This window comes from Xenopus laevis, chromosome 8S (assembly GCF_017654675.1).
Source record: "Xenopus laevis strain J_2021 chromosome 8S, Xenopus_laevis_v10.1, whole genome shotgun sequence".
NCBI classification, from domain to species: domain Eukaryota; kingdom Metazoa; phylum Chordata; class Amphibia; order Anura; family Pipidae; genus Xenopus; species Xenopus laevis.
This window is the reverse complement of record NC_054386.1, coordinates 35,280,460-35,294,629: the sequence shown is the minus strand read 5'-3', so window position 1 is coordinate 35,294,629 and position 14,170 is coordinate 35,280,460. Positions and strand designations below refer to the sequence as shown.

At 40.4% G+C, this 14,170-nt stretch overlaps 1 protein-coding gene across 2 annotated transcripts in view; it reads left to right on the top strand.

The window, feature by feature from the left end:
• The window catches only part of col27a1.S (collagen, type XXVII, alpha 1 S homeolog), a 162,274-nt gene that overhangs the window by 97,758 nt on the left and 50,346 nt on the right, over positions 1-14,170 (top strand). For both annotated transcript variants that reach the window (XM_018232747.2, XM_018232746.2), the window contains exons 27-28: positions 2,620-2,673; positions 3,049-3,102. In XM_018232747.2, the coding sequence (XP_018088236.1) occupies positions 2,620-2,673; positions 3,049-3,102 (108 nt within the window). The remainder of the gene's footprint in view (positions 1-2,619; positions 2,674-3,048; positions 3,103-14,170) is intronic.

Genomic DNA, 14,170 nt, shown 5'->3' with positions numbered 1-14,170 from the left:
GTTCTAATGTATGTTTTCAGACCAATTATGTCCATTAAAGTCAATTGATGGCGGTACTGGTGGTTTGGGGCATTTATATGCCAGCAGTGAAACCACTCTGTGTGACATCAGCTTATAGATACTAAGTAGCCTATTAATCAGTATGACAAGGGCTTGGGTACAAGCAGTTTGGTAATTTATTGCAACCCTCTCAGGGTCTGGCTATTTGAACCACTTGTGAGTGTCATTCACTAGCAAAAAGCAGTATCTGTCGACAATGATACACTTAAACCTCAACATTTCTCCTCTCACCCTAAACATCTGCCTATTTGCTTCTACTGCTAGGCCCTTCTTGTGATAAATAGTCTATGATCATATATGCTTAGAGAGCTTCAAATTGGGAAAAACTCACATTGGTCAGTTGCTTATTTTCTGTGCCAAGATAATGTCCAGTTTGGTGGCTGCCTGTGTGTGTGTGTGTGAAGCTGGAACCGTCTGTTTAGAGGCGAGTTTAGATTTCCCTGTTTTCTTTAGGGGAGTGTATTTTTTGTATGCGGTTGGGTACCTATGTCTACTGACGTCTTACTTGCTGGAGATTTGCTTTGGAGTTTTATTTACTGTAATTACCCTGTTTTTCCCCCACCCAGCATGTTTATGTTTGTTTGGACCAGGTATTTCCTGCAAGCACAAGGCTCCTGCTGAATGGCCTCCTTTTAAAACTGCTTTAAGAGTCTTGGATGAGCCACAGGGTAGAATTAGTTTTTTAAAAAAGGTGCGGTGCAGCTAAAGAGATGCACTGGAATTCATTCTTTCACTAAATGCCTTTACTCTTCCATCAGAAACCCAATAATGTCCCCAGCATTCACCAACCAACTGCAAATGGTGCAAAATTTATACACAATGTATACAGACAGCTGAGGAACCCGTGCATTTTTTTTAAAACATTCTAATTTTATTTACTGTATATAAGGTGTAGTTGGGCAAAGCTCAGCTATGCTCAGTGCAAGTCAGTGGAACAAATTTAGACAAAGAATTTCTGCCGTAGAAAATGGGGTAAATATAATGCTTTTGTTATATAAGTCTTTGTACATCTATTTGCTCCATGTCTAATGATGGAATGTACTGCATGCAAGTTTTCTGTGTCATTGGTAATGACATGAAATGGTGAATGCTACCTTTTTTTATTCAGTTATATGTGTACAGGTATGAGCCAATTATCCAGAAAGCTCAGGACCTGGAGTTCCCAGGCTAAGGGATCTTTCCATAATTTTGATCTCCATATCTTGTCTACTAAAAAGTCACTTAAACATTCATTAAACCCAATAGGTTTTGCCTCTAATAAGGATTAATTATATATAAGATCAAGTACAAACTACTGTTTTATTATTACAGAGAAAAGGGAAATAATTGTAAAATATTTAAATGATTTGCTTAAAATAGAGTCTATGGGAGATGGCCTTTCAATAATTTGGAGTTTATTGGATCCCATACCAGTATCATATTCACATACACACAGGGATTCTACAGACAGAAGCTCAGGGAACTTAATTCTGGTATTAAGGTTTTATGTTCTAAAGCTTTATACCTTTGCTTCTGGGATTGTTGTGAAGACATCATATGCCTGTGCTTGAGCTGGAGACACAATATAAACAGATAATAATAATATAAAATAGCAGATTGCTGTTCCATGCTAGCCATTGATCACGAGAAAAATGTAATGTAAGGATGCATGGTACTTACACCTAACCATTTTCCATGCAAACTTGGAGAGGGCATGATGCCAGTATGTGGCATGATGTGTAAGCCAAGTTATAACCAGGAAGGTTGTGTGGAGTCCACCTCTATAAGACATATGGTTCAATTTGTATTTTGTTTTTACTGACCAGGTTAAAGGTGCCACTAACTAAAGTGCTTCATTAATTGATGTGACACAACAACATGTACACAACTGCATAATTACCAGAGGCCTGAAAAGTAACATAATTACTGCTCATTAAGGCTATTTAAAATTTGGACTTGATTTACTGCAAAGCTATCATAACATTCACATATATTTAATACTTGGAAAATTAAAAAAAACGATGTTGGTTTCCTAGTGAGGATGTACCCAAACCCTGTCATAGGGGGCAGAGGCCAAAACACTTCACCATTCAGTTATGACCGCTTCTAATAATCTGAATTTATTTGAGTACTAATTAAAATTCATGCTAAATATTAACATCGGATGTGTTTTTTTTTTGTTGAAGTATAGGAATGGGCTTTTTAGAGCATTACAGAAAGCTTGGGTTGGCTGGCCAGATTACCAGATGATTTATAAAGGATCCCATAAATTGAGCTTTTTTAAGGAAGCTCTGATTGGAAGTGAAGACATATGCACAATATTTATATTAGGCCTGTATTAGCACTAATTTAGTGCATCATTTGCACTGCACCCTCTGGCTTTCTATTTTACAATGCTTACTGTTCAGCTCAGCTCTATAGTCTTGTCTTAGTGACCTATAGCGAGTGTAATCGTCTCTCTTTATCATGAGAGCGAAGACTTAATGTTCATTGGTTGGCCCAGAGTGTGTTTTCATATTACTCAGAGCAGTGCTTTTATATAGGTTAGGCAAGAAAATAATATGCTTATTTTTATTGCAGGGTCATCCCGGAAACCCAGGACCTCCAGGTTCTCCTGGTCCTCCTGGACCACCGGTAAGCTTGATTTTGGTACAATATGATTTCTCATCTTTGGCCTTAGTCTGCTTGACCAAAATAGTTAGTAAACAAAACATAATGCAAAATTCAAGCTAGCATGACCTTTCCAGAAAGACAGACATTACCCCTAGAGCAGAGGTTTTCACATTTCAGTTCAAAGTGCCCACTTCTGGTCCAACAGTTGTTCTGTGACCTATTTACCTTACCAGTTTCCCATGAGCATTGGGGAAGTGCACTAAATGTTCACACGTGCCATGATCCTGTACTCCTGTTGGTATTTTAACTCAACAAGTCGTAAAATGGGAACAATATATGAATTATAATTTTACAGTATACATGTCATGCTTTAAATATCTGTATTCTATTTATCAGGGTACGCCTGGGTCAAGGGGTTCTCCGGGTGTGCGTGGACCAAAAGGGCGCAGGGTAAGTAGAACAACTATACTTCCAACAGCTGGTCTTGAATCCAAGTTTTAAATATCTGTTCAACATTTGTCTGAGCCCAGGGCAAGGGTTTTTTCCTCATAATTTGCTCTCTATTTAGTTCTAATTTAACCAAGAAAAACACATGCTTTAGAACCCCATACACATAAATGACCACAGATTGCCCTCATAATGTATAATTCCAGATAACAAGTGCATAATTACAAGTTCATAATTTTTATTTTATGTGTGTACAGTGCACAGTACTGATTGTGGTGCAAACTAACTTTTATTTGCAATGAAAATGTTTGGGTATGCTGCTGTCCTTGATTGGGGCTAGCCTAGAACACAGTTTTATCAGCCATAAGCCGTAGTGATTGTGATGCCCAACAATTTTCTGATCTTGTGTGTGCTGTATAGACCTATATTCACTATTTAAAAGTTGTAAGTGCAGATTGATCCAATATTAAATAATGCGTGTGTGCATTAAGGAAAAATCCTGTGTGTTCCCCAAGTGGTTGTGTGGACTGGGGTGATTATTTGTGTGCAGAAGCACACAAATAAGAGGAAACATTTCTGACTCTGTTTGCTGAATATGAGGAAAGTACGAGATCAGTGCTGTCCCAACTTTTCCCATGCAGTAACATAGCACATATTTCACAGCTAGATTATCTTATTATATGAAATAGATGTTCGTGGAGCTCTTGAGCAGATTGAGGTCCATAAAAGGCCACCTAATAGTCTTGATATGGATAGTCCTGTGACATAGGTCATTGTATGATAAAACCGAGTTGAGTGCATTGAACGCATTTCTGGGCAAATTTGTACCTGGGCAGGAAACCATAGCAACCAATCAATAATTAGCTTTGTTCAGTCTGCCGTAGGTAGACCAATAACAGCAAACAATTAACTGGCTGCCATGGATCACTGAGTGGGTGCAGATTTGCCAGTGCTGATAAATAGGCCTCAGTGTGGACCAGAACTAGGTGATTTGACATCCTATTCTCAGGGTGCCTTCTGAAGTCTCTCCTTATCCCTCCCATTGCTATAAACACAAGTGTATCCCACACACCTAATCAAGCAACCCAGATAAACAGCCAGCATGGAAAGCAATCACTCCTGCACCAAGCTGAGAAATCTCTTTCCATACATGGACACTGGAGACATTGTTTTGTTCCTCTCTGGACAAGGTTTCCAGGCTGCTCCCACATATCTGAATGAGTAAATATGCAGAGAAACAACTCCATAAACTAAATCATCTGTCATTATGGCTAGCCGAAAGCCATTAAAAAAAAGGCAAAGTAAATGTAAACATATATACCTATAAATGGGCATATTTTCCCTTTAGTAGCACACATAAAGTATTCACACATGTAAATAAAGTGTAAATAAAACATCTGTGGAGACTCGTGAATTTCCCCGCGCTTCCATGAAGGAAATAGTTTTGCAGCAGTGTAAAATGACTCGACTCATGAGCCTGAAGTCTTGAGAGGTGCATCCAGTTTTCTAGGCACCAGCCAGAGCACTCCACTCCAGATACTGTGCCCCATTGTTGCTCTCACTATGGGAATACAGGGGATGAAAGCATACCACAGGAATTGCAGTAGAAGGAAAAGGTAACTGGCTCAGAAAGAAATGCCTGAAAGATTTATGACAGGCAAAGGATTAATCTCCAGTGGCTCAGGATTCTGAAGCTCAGATGTGACTTAATAATGAGGCACAAGTAGAGAGATGGAATGCACTAGAGCTGAATGATATCTTTTATTGCACCAACATATGCTTCCAATTACAGTCTTTAACCTTTATTGGCTTCTTTTCAGGTAGGACATTTGTATCTAAGATGGAAATGTACCAGATCTGGCATAAAATAGCATATAAAAGGGATGCTATTCCCGTGTCGTTGGTAGTTGCTTGCTGCACAAGAGCTGTGTTTTTTTTTGCACAGACAGGCAGAATGAGAACAAGACTGCCACATAAAGCTAGTTGTTTCCCATAGTGATGTCATTGCTGGAAGGGATGTCAGCATTTGCTCAAGGAAGGCTTTATCACAGTAGGGGCAGTGGCCTGTGGCCAATCAATGATGTTAGTTGGGGGTCCCATCAAGGGGGTGTTTAGATTAGTTTCTGTATAAGCAGCAATTCATAGTGGTGGCAGTTGAATTGGTGCAATGGGAGTTGAATAATTTCTAAAAGAAATGAAAAAGAAACAGAAATGAGATGATTTCCAGCAGAGCTCCATGATCTTGCATTTAGTCAGTTCATTAGTGTGCAATGATTTGCCATCTGCGGTCCTGAGCCTGAGATATAAGTAGCTAGCATTAAAAACATTAGCTCTTTTTCCTTCTACATTAGAAATATATCATTTCCCCCAAGCTCAAACCAGAAATTGTGATAAATGTCACGCTTTGCCTTGCTTTGGGATTGTCTTTGTGGTCTTATCAGCTGAACATCTTTATTACAATGTATTGTTTCTGGAGCAACATAAGAAATGAAGAGAGACAGAAGGAAAAGCATTTAAAGCCTTGCCTAAGCAGCCATTGTCTCACATGCACACAGGACCATTTTAAGTCTGGGCAAAGACCCACTTAAGTGGGTGGCACTTACCCTGTTTAGATTATGTGGAGAGGATGAAGGGGTTCGCTGTGCAGCAAAACAGGTGGTCAGTGTGTAGTTGCCAGTGCACTTTAAAGCACCCCATAAAAATGGATGCTAAAAAGTCAAATATGCTATTGAGCAAATCCAGCAAAAGCATCACTTGGGTGCCCTAGAAAAGAAATTTCAGTCACATTTTGTACTTTATAACTAAGGCAAGGTAATCTGGAATATTGACTATTCATGTCATATCTTTGCAAATGCTCCCACGTCTTTAGGATAATGGACATTTATTAAACCAAGTTTCAAAGTGCGCTCCATTAGTGTCTCCATCTCTGACAGCACTAGAATACAGGCCTATTAGAGGCACTTCTGGTCAATACTTGAGTGACATTTATTTGCATCTAAAGTCATTTTACCTAGGTACAGGTAATGATATTTTATAGGTTTAGGAATATCCCTGCTAATCATAGTAATTCTGGTGCCCAGCAGTCTGAATTTATCCTGAAATGGAACCATCTAAAACGGCTGCATTCATTTTCTAAGGGTGCTTTTTACTATATAGAGCTATGGTAGCAGGAGAGGTATCATTATAGCCTAAAAGAGAGTGATGTAGACCTCATCTTACAAGGTCCACTGGATTATGGTTGTCAAGTTGAGTAGTCATGGTGTGATGGCTAAAGAGGCAGTTGCTAGTGATTTGCCAGCAGATACTGTATTGTACGTACTATTATTGGTTGCATTTCTTTTTTGTATATCATTGTATATTGGGTGATATTCTTCTTACAAAGCTATAGAATAGCCATACAAGGCAAGATATCATGTTAGTTTATATATTTGAGCCCAAATACAGAATACAAATGAAGCGCAATGACAGATTAACGACATATGCACCAAGGCCCGTGCCCAGTATAAAAGCAGGGCGCCAATACTTCATTTCCATGAGTCATTTCAGCTTCTTGTCTAAAAATAGTCTGTCTTCCTGCGTTATTGTTAGTGATTTTTTTATGTTTGGCACTGGCCCAGAGGATAGTACTGACTCAATTCCACTGGAAACAAAAATAACTTACTGAGTCAGAATCGGCAGAAATGTAGTAATAAAATCTTTTGCTGATCTCAGTAAGAATAAGGAGTCTTGTTAATGTTGACCACACTGTTCCTGAGTGTTTTCCAGAGCCACCAGATTAACCGAGAGTTCTCTGCATATTTGGTTGGGTTTTTCTTGACAGGCTGACAGGTCGATTGGTTTCCCAGTTTCCACCATTAAGGCCTTTTCTTGCTGGAGGAGCATAAAGACACTGCCAAAGGCAATTGAATAGTCAGATGTCTTCTTTCAACCTGACTTGCCAGGCAGTCTGAACTGGTCTTTGTGGAACAGAGGTGCCATATTTGCTGTAGAATATTTTCAGGCTGATGAGGATCATGATGATAAAGAAGATTCTGGTGTTCTGAGCATAGCTTTACAGTGGGCTACCTCTCTTACATGAGACTTTGTTTTTTCTAGCACATGCAGTCGTCTGGATAGCATAATGATCATATTTTGTAGGGTTTACAGTTTGTTCTTTTTTTGGGACTTATTCATAAGCAAATTACACATCTGCTGCTAAAATCTTCCCAGTAGGTCAACCCCAGGTCCTTGATCAGAGGCTTTTGGCATGCATAAATCCATAAATCCTCACCTAGCAATGCAGCGGTTTCTCCTCAAACAAACTCTACTCGATGTCAGACTGATATTATCTATCATTCTCACAGCATTGTTTGACTGGAGAATAGATTGCATAGGTTGATATGGTTTCCTGCAGCAAAGTTATACGGCACACCAAGGCATGTTTCTGGGGCAATGAATCATTGGCAAGCTCACTACATGGGATAATGTGAACGCACTAGCCTAGTGTACGCAGTTTGCTTTCACTGTTGTCAGATAAAATCTAATATAAATGTATTTTAAAATGAGCATTGCATATTAGCAGTGGCTCCTAAACTGTGAGTCTGGATTCCTGGAGGAAGCAGTGGCAGGGGAGTCTTAGGCTTAACGTCAGTTAGAGTGAGATTTGTAGGGAATATTTATTTGCTGCCCTAGATATTCTTGGAACGATGGCTGTATGACTGATTCGCCAATATTTTCCTCTATCTGTACTCATTTCATGTGCTGGAGTCTTTCTTTAACCTCCTGTAGCCTTCCTGTGGGATCACAGTCAACTAACAACAAGATAAGCATGGCTTATGGGCAAGGAGTTTGATGTGATGGGGATGTGACCAGACACAAATGGTTTAACAAAGGCATAGAGCCAGCAGTGACCTTTGCCTGTACAGAGATACCACTGATCAGGGCGGAGCCTTGTGGCCCTCCAAGAATGATGCCCAGCATGGCCAAGGTCTTCCTACACCTCTTCGTATGACAACATTCAGGCCTGGACTGGGATAGAAAATAGGCCCTGACTTTGCAAGAACACAGAAGCCCAAACAGCACCCACCAGTCCAATACATACTGACTGTCTATAGCATCTTACAGCAGCCCCTCTGGCATTTGCCACAATTCACAGATTTAAAGTCTGTGCCTCACAATATTGGATTTTTATCAAATACAGCCATGAAATAATAGCAAACATGGCATTGAGTGCAAATCTTTACGCAATCTCTTATCCTGCTGTCTCTTATCCTGCCTGAATATACTATAAACATTGGGGAATTTGTATGTTTTATTATTGTAGAATTCTAGAATGCAAAAAGCAGCTGCTGAACACATATGATAGTGCTACAGTGCTCATTCTATCATTCGATTCCATCTTAAAGGGATTGTTCACCTTTGAGCTAACTTTCAGTACAATGTAGAGAGTGATATACTGAGACAATGCATTTGGTTTTCATTTTTTATTATTTTTGGTTTTTGAGTTATTTAGCTTTTTATCTAGTTGCTAGGATCCATATTACCCTAGCAACCATGCACCTGATTTGAATAATAGACAGAATTATGAATAGGAGAAGTAGCAATACATTTATAGCATTACAAAGCATTTGTTTTTAGATTTTTTTACATCTGTTTGAAAGCTGGAAAGAGTCAGAAGAAGGCAAATAATTCAAAACTATAAAAAATAATAAATAATGAAGACCAATTGAAAAGTTGCTTACAATTAGGCATTCTGTAATATACTAAAAGTAAACTTAAAGGTGAACCACCCCTTTAATATTTCTGTGAATGGTGTGCAAGGACATATTGGAGACCTGCAAAACTATCAGTATCCTAAAATGGGATTTGTTAGTCTGTCCCATATACTTTGACTTGTGAGTAGCGTATTGTTGCACTCTGAGCATCTAAGGTCATATTTTGCATCAACCCCTCTTCACCTAACCTTACCCCCTTAAGGTCCCCATAGACGCAAAGATTTCTCTTGCCGAACAACCGATTTTAGCGAAGTCCGACCAATCTTTCGAAATTATCGTGCGGTTAGTGGGATTCGAACGATCGAACATCTTACAATTTTTCGGCCGACATCGGACAGGAAATTGATCGGGCAGGTTAAAAAATCTTTATCGGTCCCAGTGCAATCTATCTATGTTTGCAGGGCCAAGCAGGCAGCCCCCCTAGTAGCGTTCGTTAAGGGGGGTGGGCCCTGGTGTGTGACGCGCAACCGGGCCCCGCCCCCTCCGTACGGCCGCATTTGGCCGCATCTTCAGCGGCTAACGGACTGCCGGGGGGCCCTGAGGGGGTGCCCTGGCCCGCTCGCACCCCCTGCTCCCCCGGTAGTTCCGCCACTGCAGCTCCCCTTTGTTTTCCTGGCAAATTGGTTTGTTTAGTTGATTTTGTTGATATGAGCAAAACTTTCAGAGGATCGTTTTCGAGATAATTGTGGTCTCACGATGACGATCGGATCTTTTAAAAATCTTTACATCTATGGCCAGCTTTAGTGAGAATTACTGCATGCTCTTAATTAAGAGCAATCCCTAGTGGATGATTGAGGATCACTAAAACTATGGACAAAGTTGGGTAAAGTTGCTGACCGAACAGAATACTTCTTAAAATATTGTTATAGAGGCCCCATATTTAGTCTTGTGACCCAGAGATGTCCCATTGAATCAGCCATTCAAATCCTTTGTCCCAGATGTGCATTGCATGTAGGGGAGAAAGGATTTAGACAATTAAATCCCTGCTGGGACAAATTATTCCAGTGCAGACAGCCGTCATTATCTTTTTTAAGATCGGAAGCAAAAAGTTCCAGTGATTAATCAAACAGTCTTGGGACTAGTGACATACTGTAATTTATGATAACAACCACACCCAGGGGGAGGTCAGCTATAGAGTACAGGTGTACTGTAGTTTCATTTACTGGTAGGACCCAGAAGTATTTTGAAGGCCAACATGCAGGATACATATGATATTGTGTTTCCTTCAGGTACCTATCTATCTATCTATCTATCTATCTATCTATCTATCTATGTGGAAGTACTGTTATGGATGACTGTATAGCAGCGATATCAGAAGCATAGAGTTCAGTTAGCTTCTGCAAAGCTTTCACAAGCCCAAAGGAACAGGGTGTCCAGGCCAGAGAACCAGCTGGAGGTCACTGAGACATTCCAGTCATGTTTCCCACTTCAGACATCCATACATTCCCCTGAGGCTACTGACTTCTGGCACCTTTCCAAAGCCTGCCCATGCTGAGATCCCACAGGAAATACTGTGCATGGTACAGATATGGTGAAGAGGCATTTACAGCAAAATTTTGGAAGTCTGGAGAACCCTTTATAGCTGCCAGCCACTGTCCTGTCCCCTGGCATACATACTAATCACACCAGAAACTGAGTATCTTTTGCATGGGCCACTCTTTTCATTCTTTATACTGAATAATTAGCCATCCTCTTCTGCCTGTTTCCAGCCTCATTGCAAATAATCTCAGAAAACTACTCGCTGCTAAAACTGTTATTGGATCAGAATGTGACTCTCCTCTTTGGCAGTGACTGGGAGGTAAAACTAAAGGGGCTTGTAAAGTATATAATAATAACCATACAGGATAGCAGGACTTCTCTAGTTCAGTTAATAGCACTGTGGCACTTGATGGTATGTAACATTCAATGTGATTTTCTTAAAGGGGGTTGTTCACCTTTACATTAAGTGTTAGTATGATGTAGAGTGTGATTCTGAGACAATTTGCCATTGGTTTTCATTTTATATTATTTGTGGTTTTTGAGTTATTTGGCTTTTTATTCATCAGCTCTTCAGTTTGCAATTTCAGCAATCCAATTGCTAGGGTCCAAATTAACATAGCAACCATGCATGGATTTGAAAAAGGGACTGGAATATGAATAGGAGAGGCTACAAATAAATTTGTATCCTTACAGAGCTTTTGGTTTTTAGATCAGTGAACCCCTTTTTGAAAGGTGGAAAGAGTCAGAAGTCAGAAGAAGTCAAGTGGCAGTCTGATTGTGCACTGGCCCTATGACGAATTGAGGCCGCAGACAAAATCTTAAGATCTACACAGTAGCATTTTTTCTGACTTGTAGTCATGCCTTTCTTTTGCTCACTCACTCACTCACTCTCTCTTGCTCTTTTTCATTCACTCACTCTCTCTTGCACTTTTACTCACTCTCTTGCTCTTTCACTCACTCTCTTGCTCTTTCTCTCACTCTTGCTTTCACTCACTCTCTTGCTCTTTCACTCTCTCTCCTGCTCTTTCACTCTCTTGCTCACTCTGTCTTGATCTTTATCTCTCGTGCTCTATCACCCACTCTCTCTCTTTCATCCACTCTTTCTTTTGCTCTTTCACTCTCTTGCTCTTACTCACTCTCTCTCTCTTGCTCTTTCACTCTCTCTCTCTCTTGCTCTTTCACTCTCTCTCTCTTGCTCTTTCACTAACTCTTACTCTTTCAATATCTTGCTCGCTCTGTCTTGCTCTGTCACTCACACTCTCTTGCTCTTTCACTCACTTTTTCGCTTTCACCTACTCTCTCTCTTGCTCTTTCACTCTTTTGCTCTTTCACTCAATCATGCTCTTTCAATCACTCACACTCTCTTGCTCTTTCATTTTTACTCTCTCTTGCTCTGCTCTTTCAACCGCTCAGTCTGTCACGATAGCGATTTCACTCACCCCCTTGTTCTTTCACTCACTTACCCTCTTGCTCTTTCACTCACTTACCCTCTTCCTCTTTCACTCACTCTCTCTTTCTCTTTTACTCACTCAGTCTCTTACTCGTTCACTCACTCTTTTACTCTTGTTCACTCACTTGTTCTTTTACTCACTCTCTTGCACTTTCACTCACTCTCTTGCACTTTTACTCAATCTCACTCTCTTGCTCTCTCTCTTGCTCTTTCACCCTTGCTCCTCTTTCACTCACTCTCTTGCTTTTTCACTTAATCTTGCTCTTTCACTCTCTCTCTCTTGCTCTTTCACCATCTCTCTTGCTCTTTCACTCTCTCTTGCTTTTTCACTCACTTTTACTCTTTCAATCTCTTGCTCTTCAACGCACACTTTCTTGCTCTTTCACTCACACTTTTGCTCTTTCACTCGCTCTCTCTCTTGCTCTTTCATTCACTCTCTTTCTTGCTCTTTCACTCACTCTCTTTCTTGCTCTTTCACTCACTCTCTTGTTAGCTTTCTCTTGCTCACTTACTCACTTTCTTGCTCTTGCTCTCTCTTGCTCTTTCACTCTGTTTTTACTCTTTCACTCACTCTTTTGCTATTTTACTCACTCTTCACTCTCTTTTGCTCTTTCGCTCATTCTCTTGCTCTTTTGCATTATGATTTTTACTCTCTCTTGCTCTGCTCTTTCAATCACTCTTGTCCTTTTACTTACTCTCTATTGCTTATTCACTCACTTTGCCTCTTGCTCTTTCACTCACTCACCCTCTTGCTCTTTCACTCACTTACCCTCATTCACTCACTCTTTTACTCTCACTCACACTTGCTCTTTCACTCACTCTTTCTTGTTCACTCACTCTTGCTCTTTTCACACACTTTTACTCACTCTCTCTTGTACTTTTACTCACTCTTACTCTTTCACTCACACACTTGCTCGCTCTCTTGCTCTTTCACTCTTGCTCTTATACTCACTCTTGGGCTTTCACTCACTCTTGGGCTTTCACTTACTCTTGCGCTTTCACTCACTCTTGCTCTTTCACGCGCTCTCTTGCTCTTTTACATTCTCTCTTGCTCTTTCACTCTCTCTTTTTCTCTTTCACTCACTCTTACTCTTTCAATCTCTTGCTTGTTCTCTCTTGCTCTTTCAATCACTCTCTCTCTTGCTCTTTCACTCACTCTCTTGCTTGCTTTCTCACTCACTCACTCTCTTGTTAGCTCTCTCTCTTGCTCTTTCACTCACTCTTGCTCTCACTCACTCTCTCACTCACTCTCTTGCTCGCTCTCTCTCTTGCTCTTTCACTCATTCTTTTGCTATCTCACTCACTCTTGCTCTTTTGCTCAATCTATTACTCTTTACTCCCTCTTGCTCTTTCAATCACTTGCACTCTCTTGTGCTATCATTCTTACTCTTTCTTGCTCTGCTCTTTCAATCACTTACACTATTGCGCTTTCATTCTTACTCTCTCTTGCTCCTTCACTATCTCTCTTGCCCTTTTACTCACTCACTCTCTTGTTCTTTCACTCACCCAATCTCTCTTGCTCTTTCACTCACTCACTCTCTTGCTCTTTCACTCACTCTCTCTCTTGCTCTTTCACTCACTCTCTTTTGCTCTTTCACTCACTCACTCTCTTGCTCTTTCACTCACTTGCTCTCTATTGCGCTTTCACTATCTCTCTTTTGTTCTCCCACTCATTCTCTCACTCTCTTTTGCTTTCTCCCTCTCTGTTGCTGCCAGATAATCTTCTCTCTGTCACCCAGAGCCCAGTGCCTACTTGGACAGGGAGATTAGGGATCCTGCATGATGGGGTGACTTGTGTTAATATTTATCTTTTGGCCTACGTTTCTTTTAAAATAAATATTAGAAATAAATTAACTGGCTGCTGCCATTGCTTTATATTTCTTTTTTATTCTGCCCCAAGACATAAGCAGACATGCCACTTGTTTAGTAACAGTAATAGCACTCGGCTGCACCATCCTTTGTCCAGCCCAGTCTTATAGCTCCTGCATGATCTATTCATTATTAGAGCAGTGGTGGTTTGCTATATCCAATAAGAATACTGGGTAGAGAAATGCTGAGACTATGCTGTTACTATTTTGCTACACAGGGAGGATGGTTGGGTAGTGATGGCCCCTCCAGAAACTCGTTGACCTCAGAATGTATGTTAAGCTTGATGTAAGTGTAAATCCTCATTCCCTTCTCTACACCAGCAACTAATACTTTCATGCTGATTAATAATCTAGTAGGTGTAGGCTCAGCACAGGAAGAAATCACTATATGTACATTTGGCCTGATGTTCTGAGGCAATTGGCCTGAAGTTCCCCCCCAAACCGACATATAAATCCTCACTATTAGTGACAAATACATTGAATTCTTGACCCAGTTGGAAGAAAAAGTTCAATAATACCAA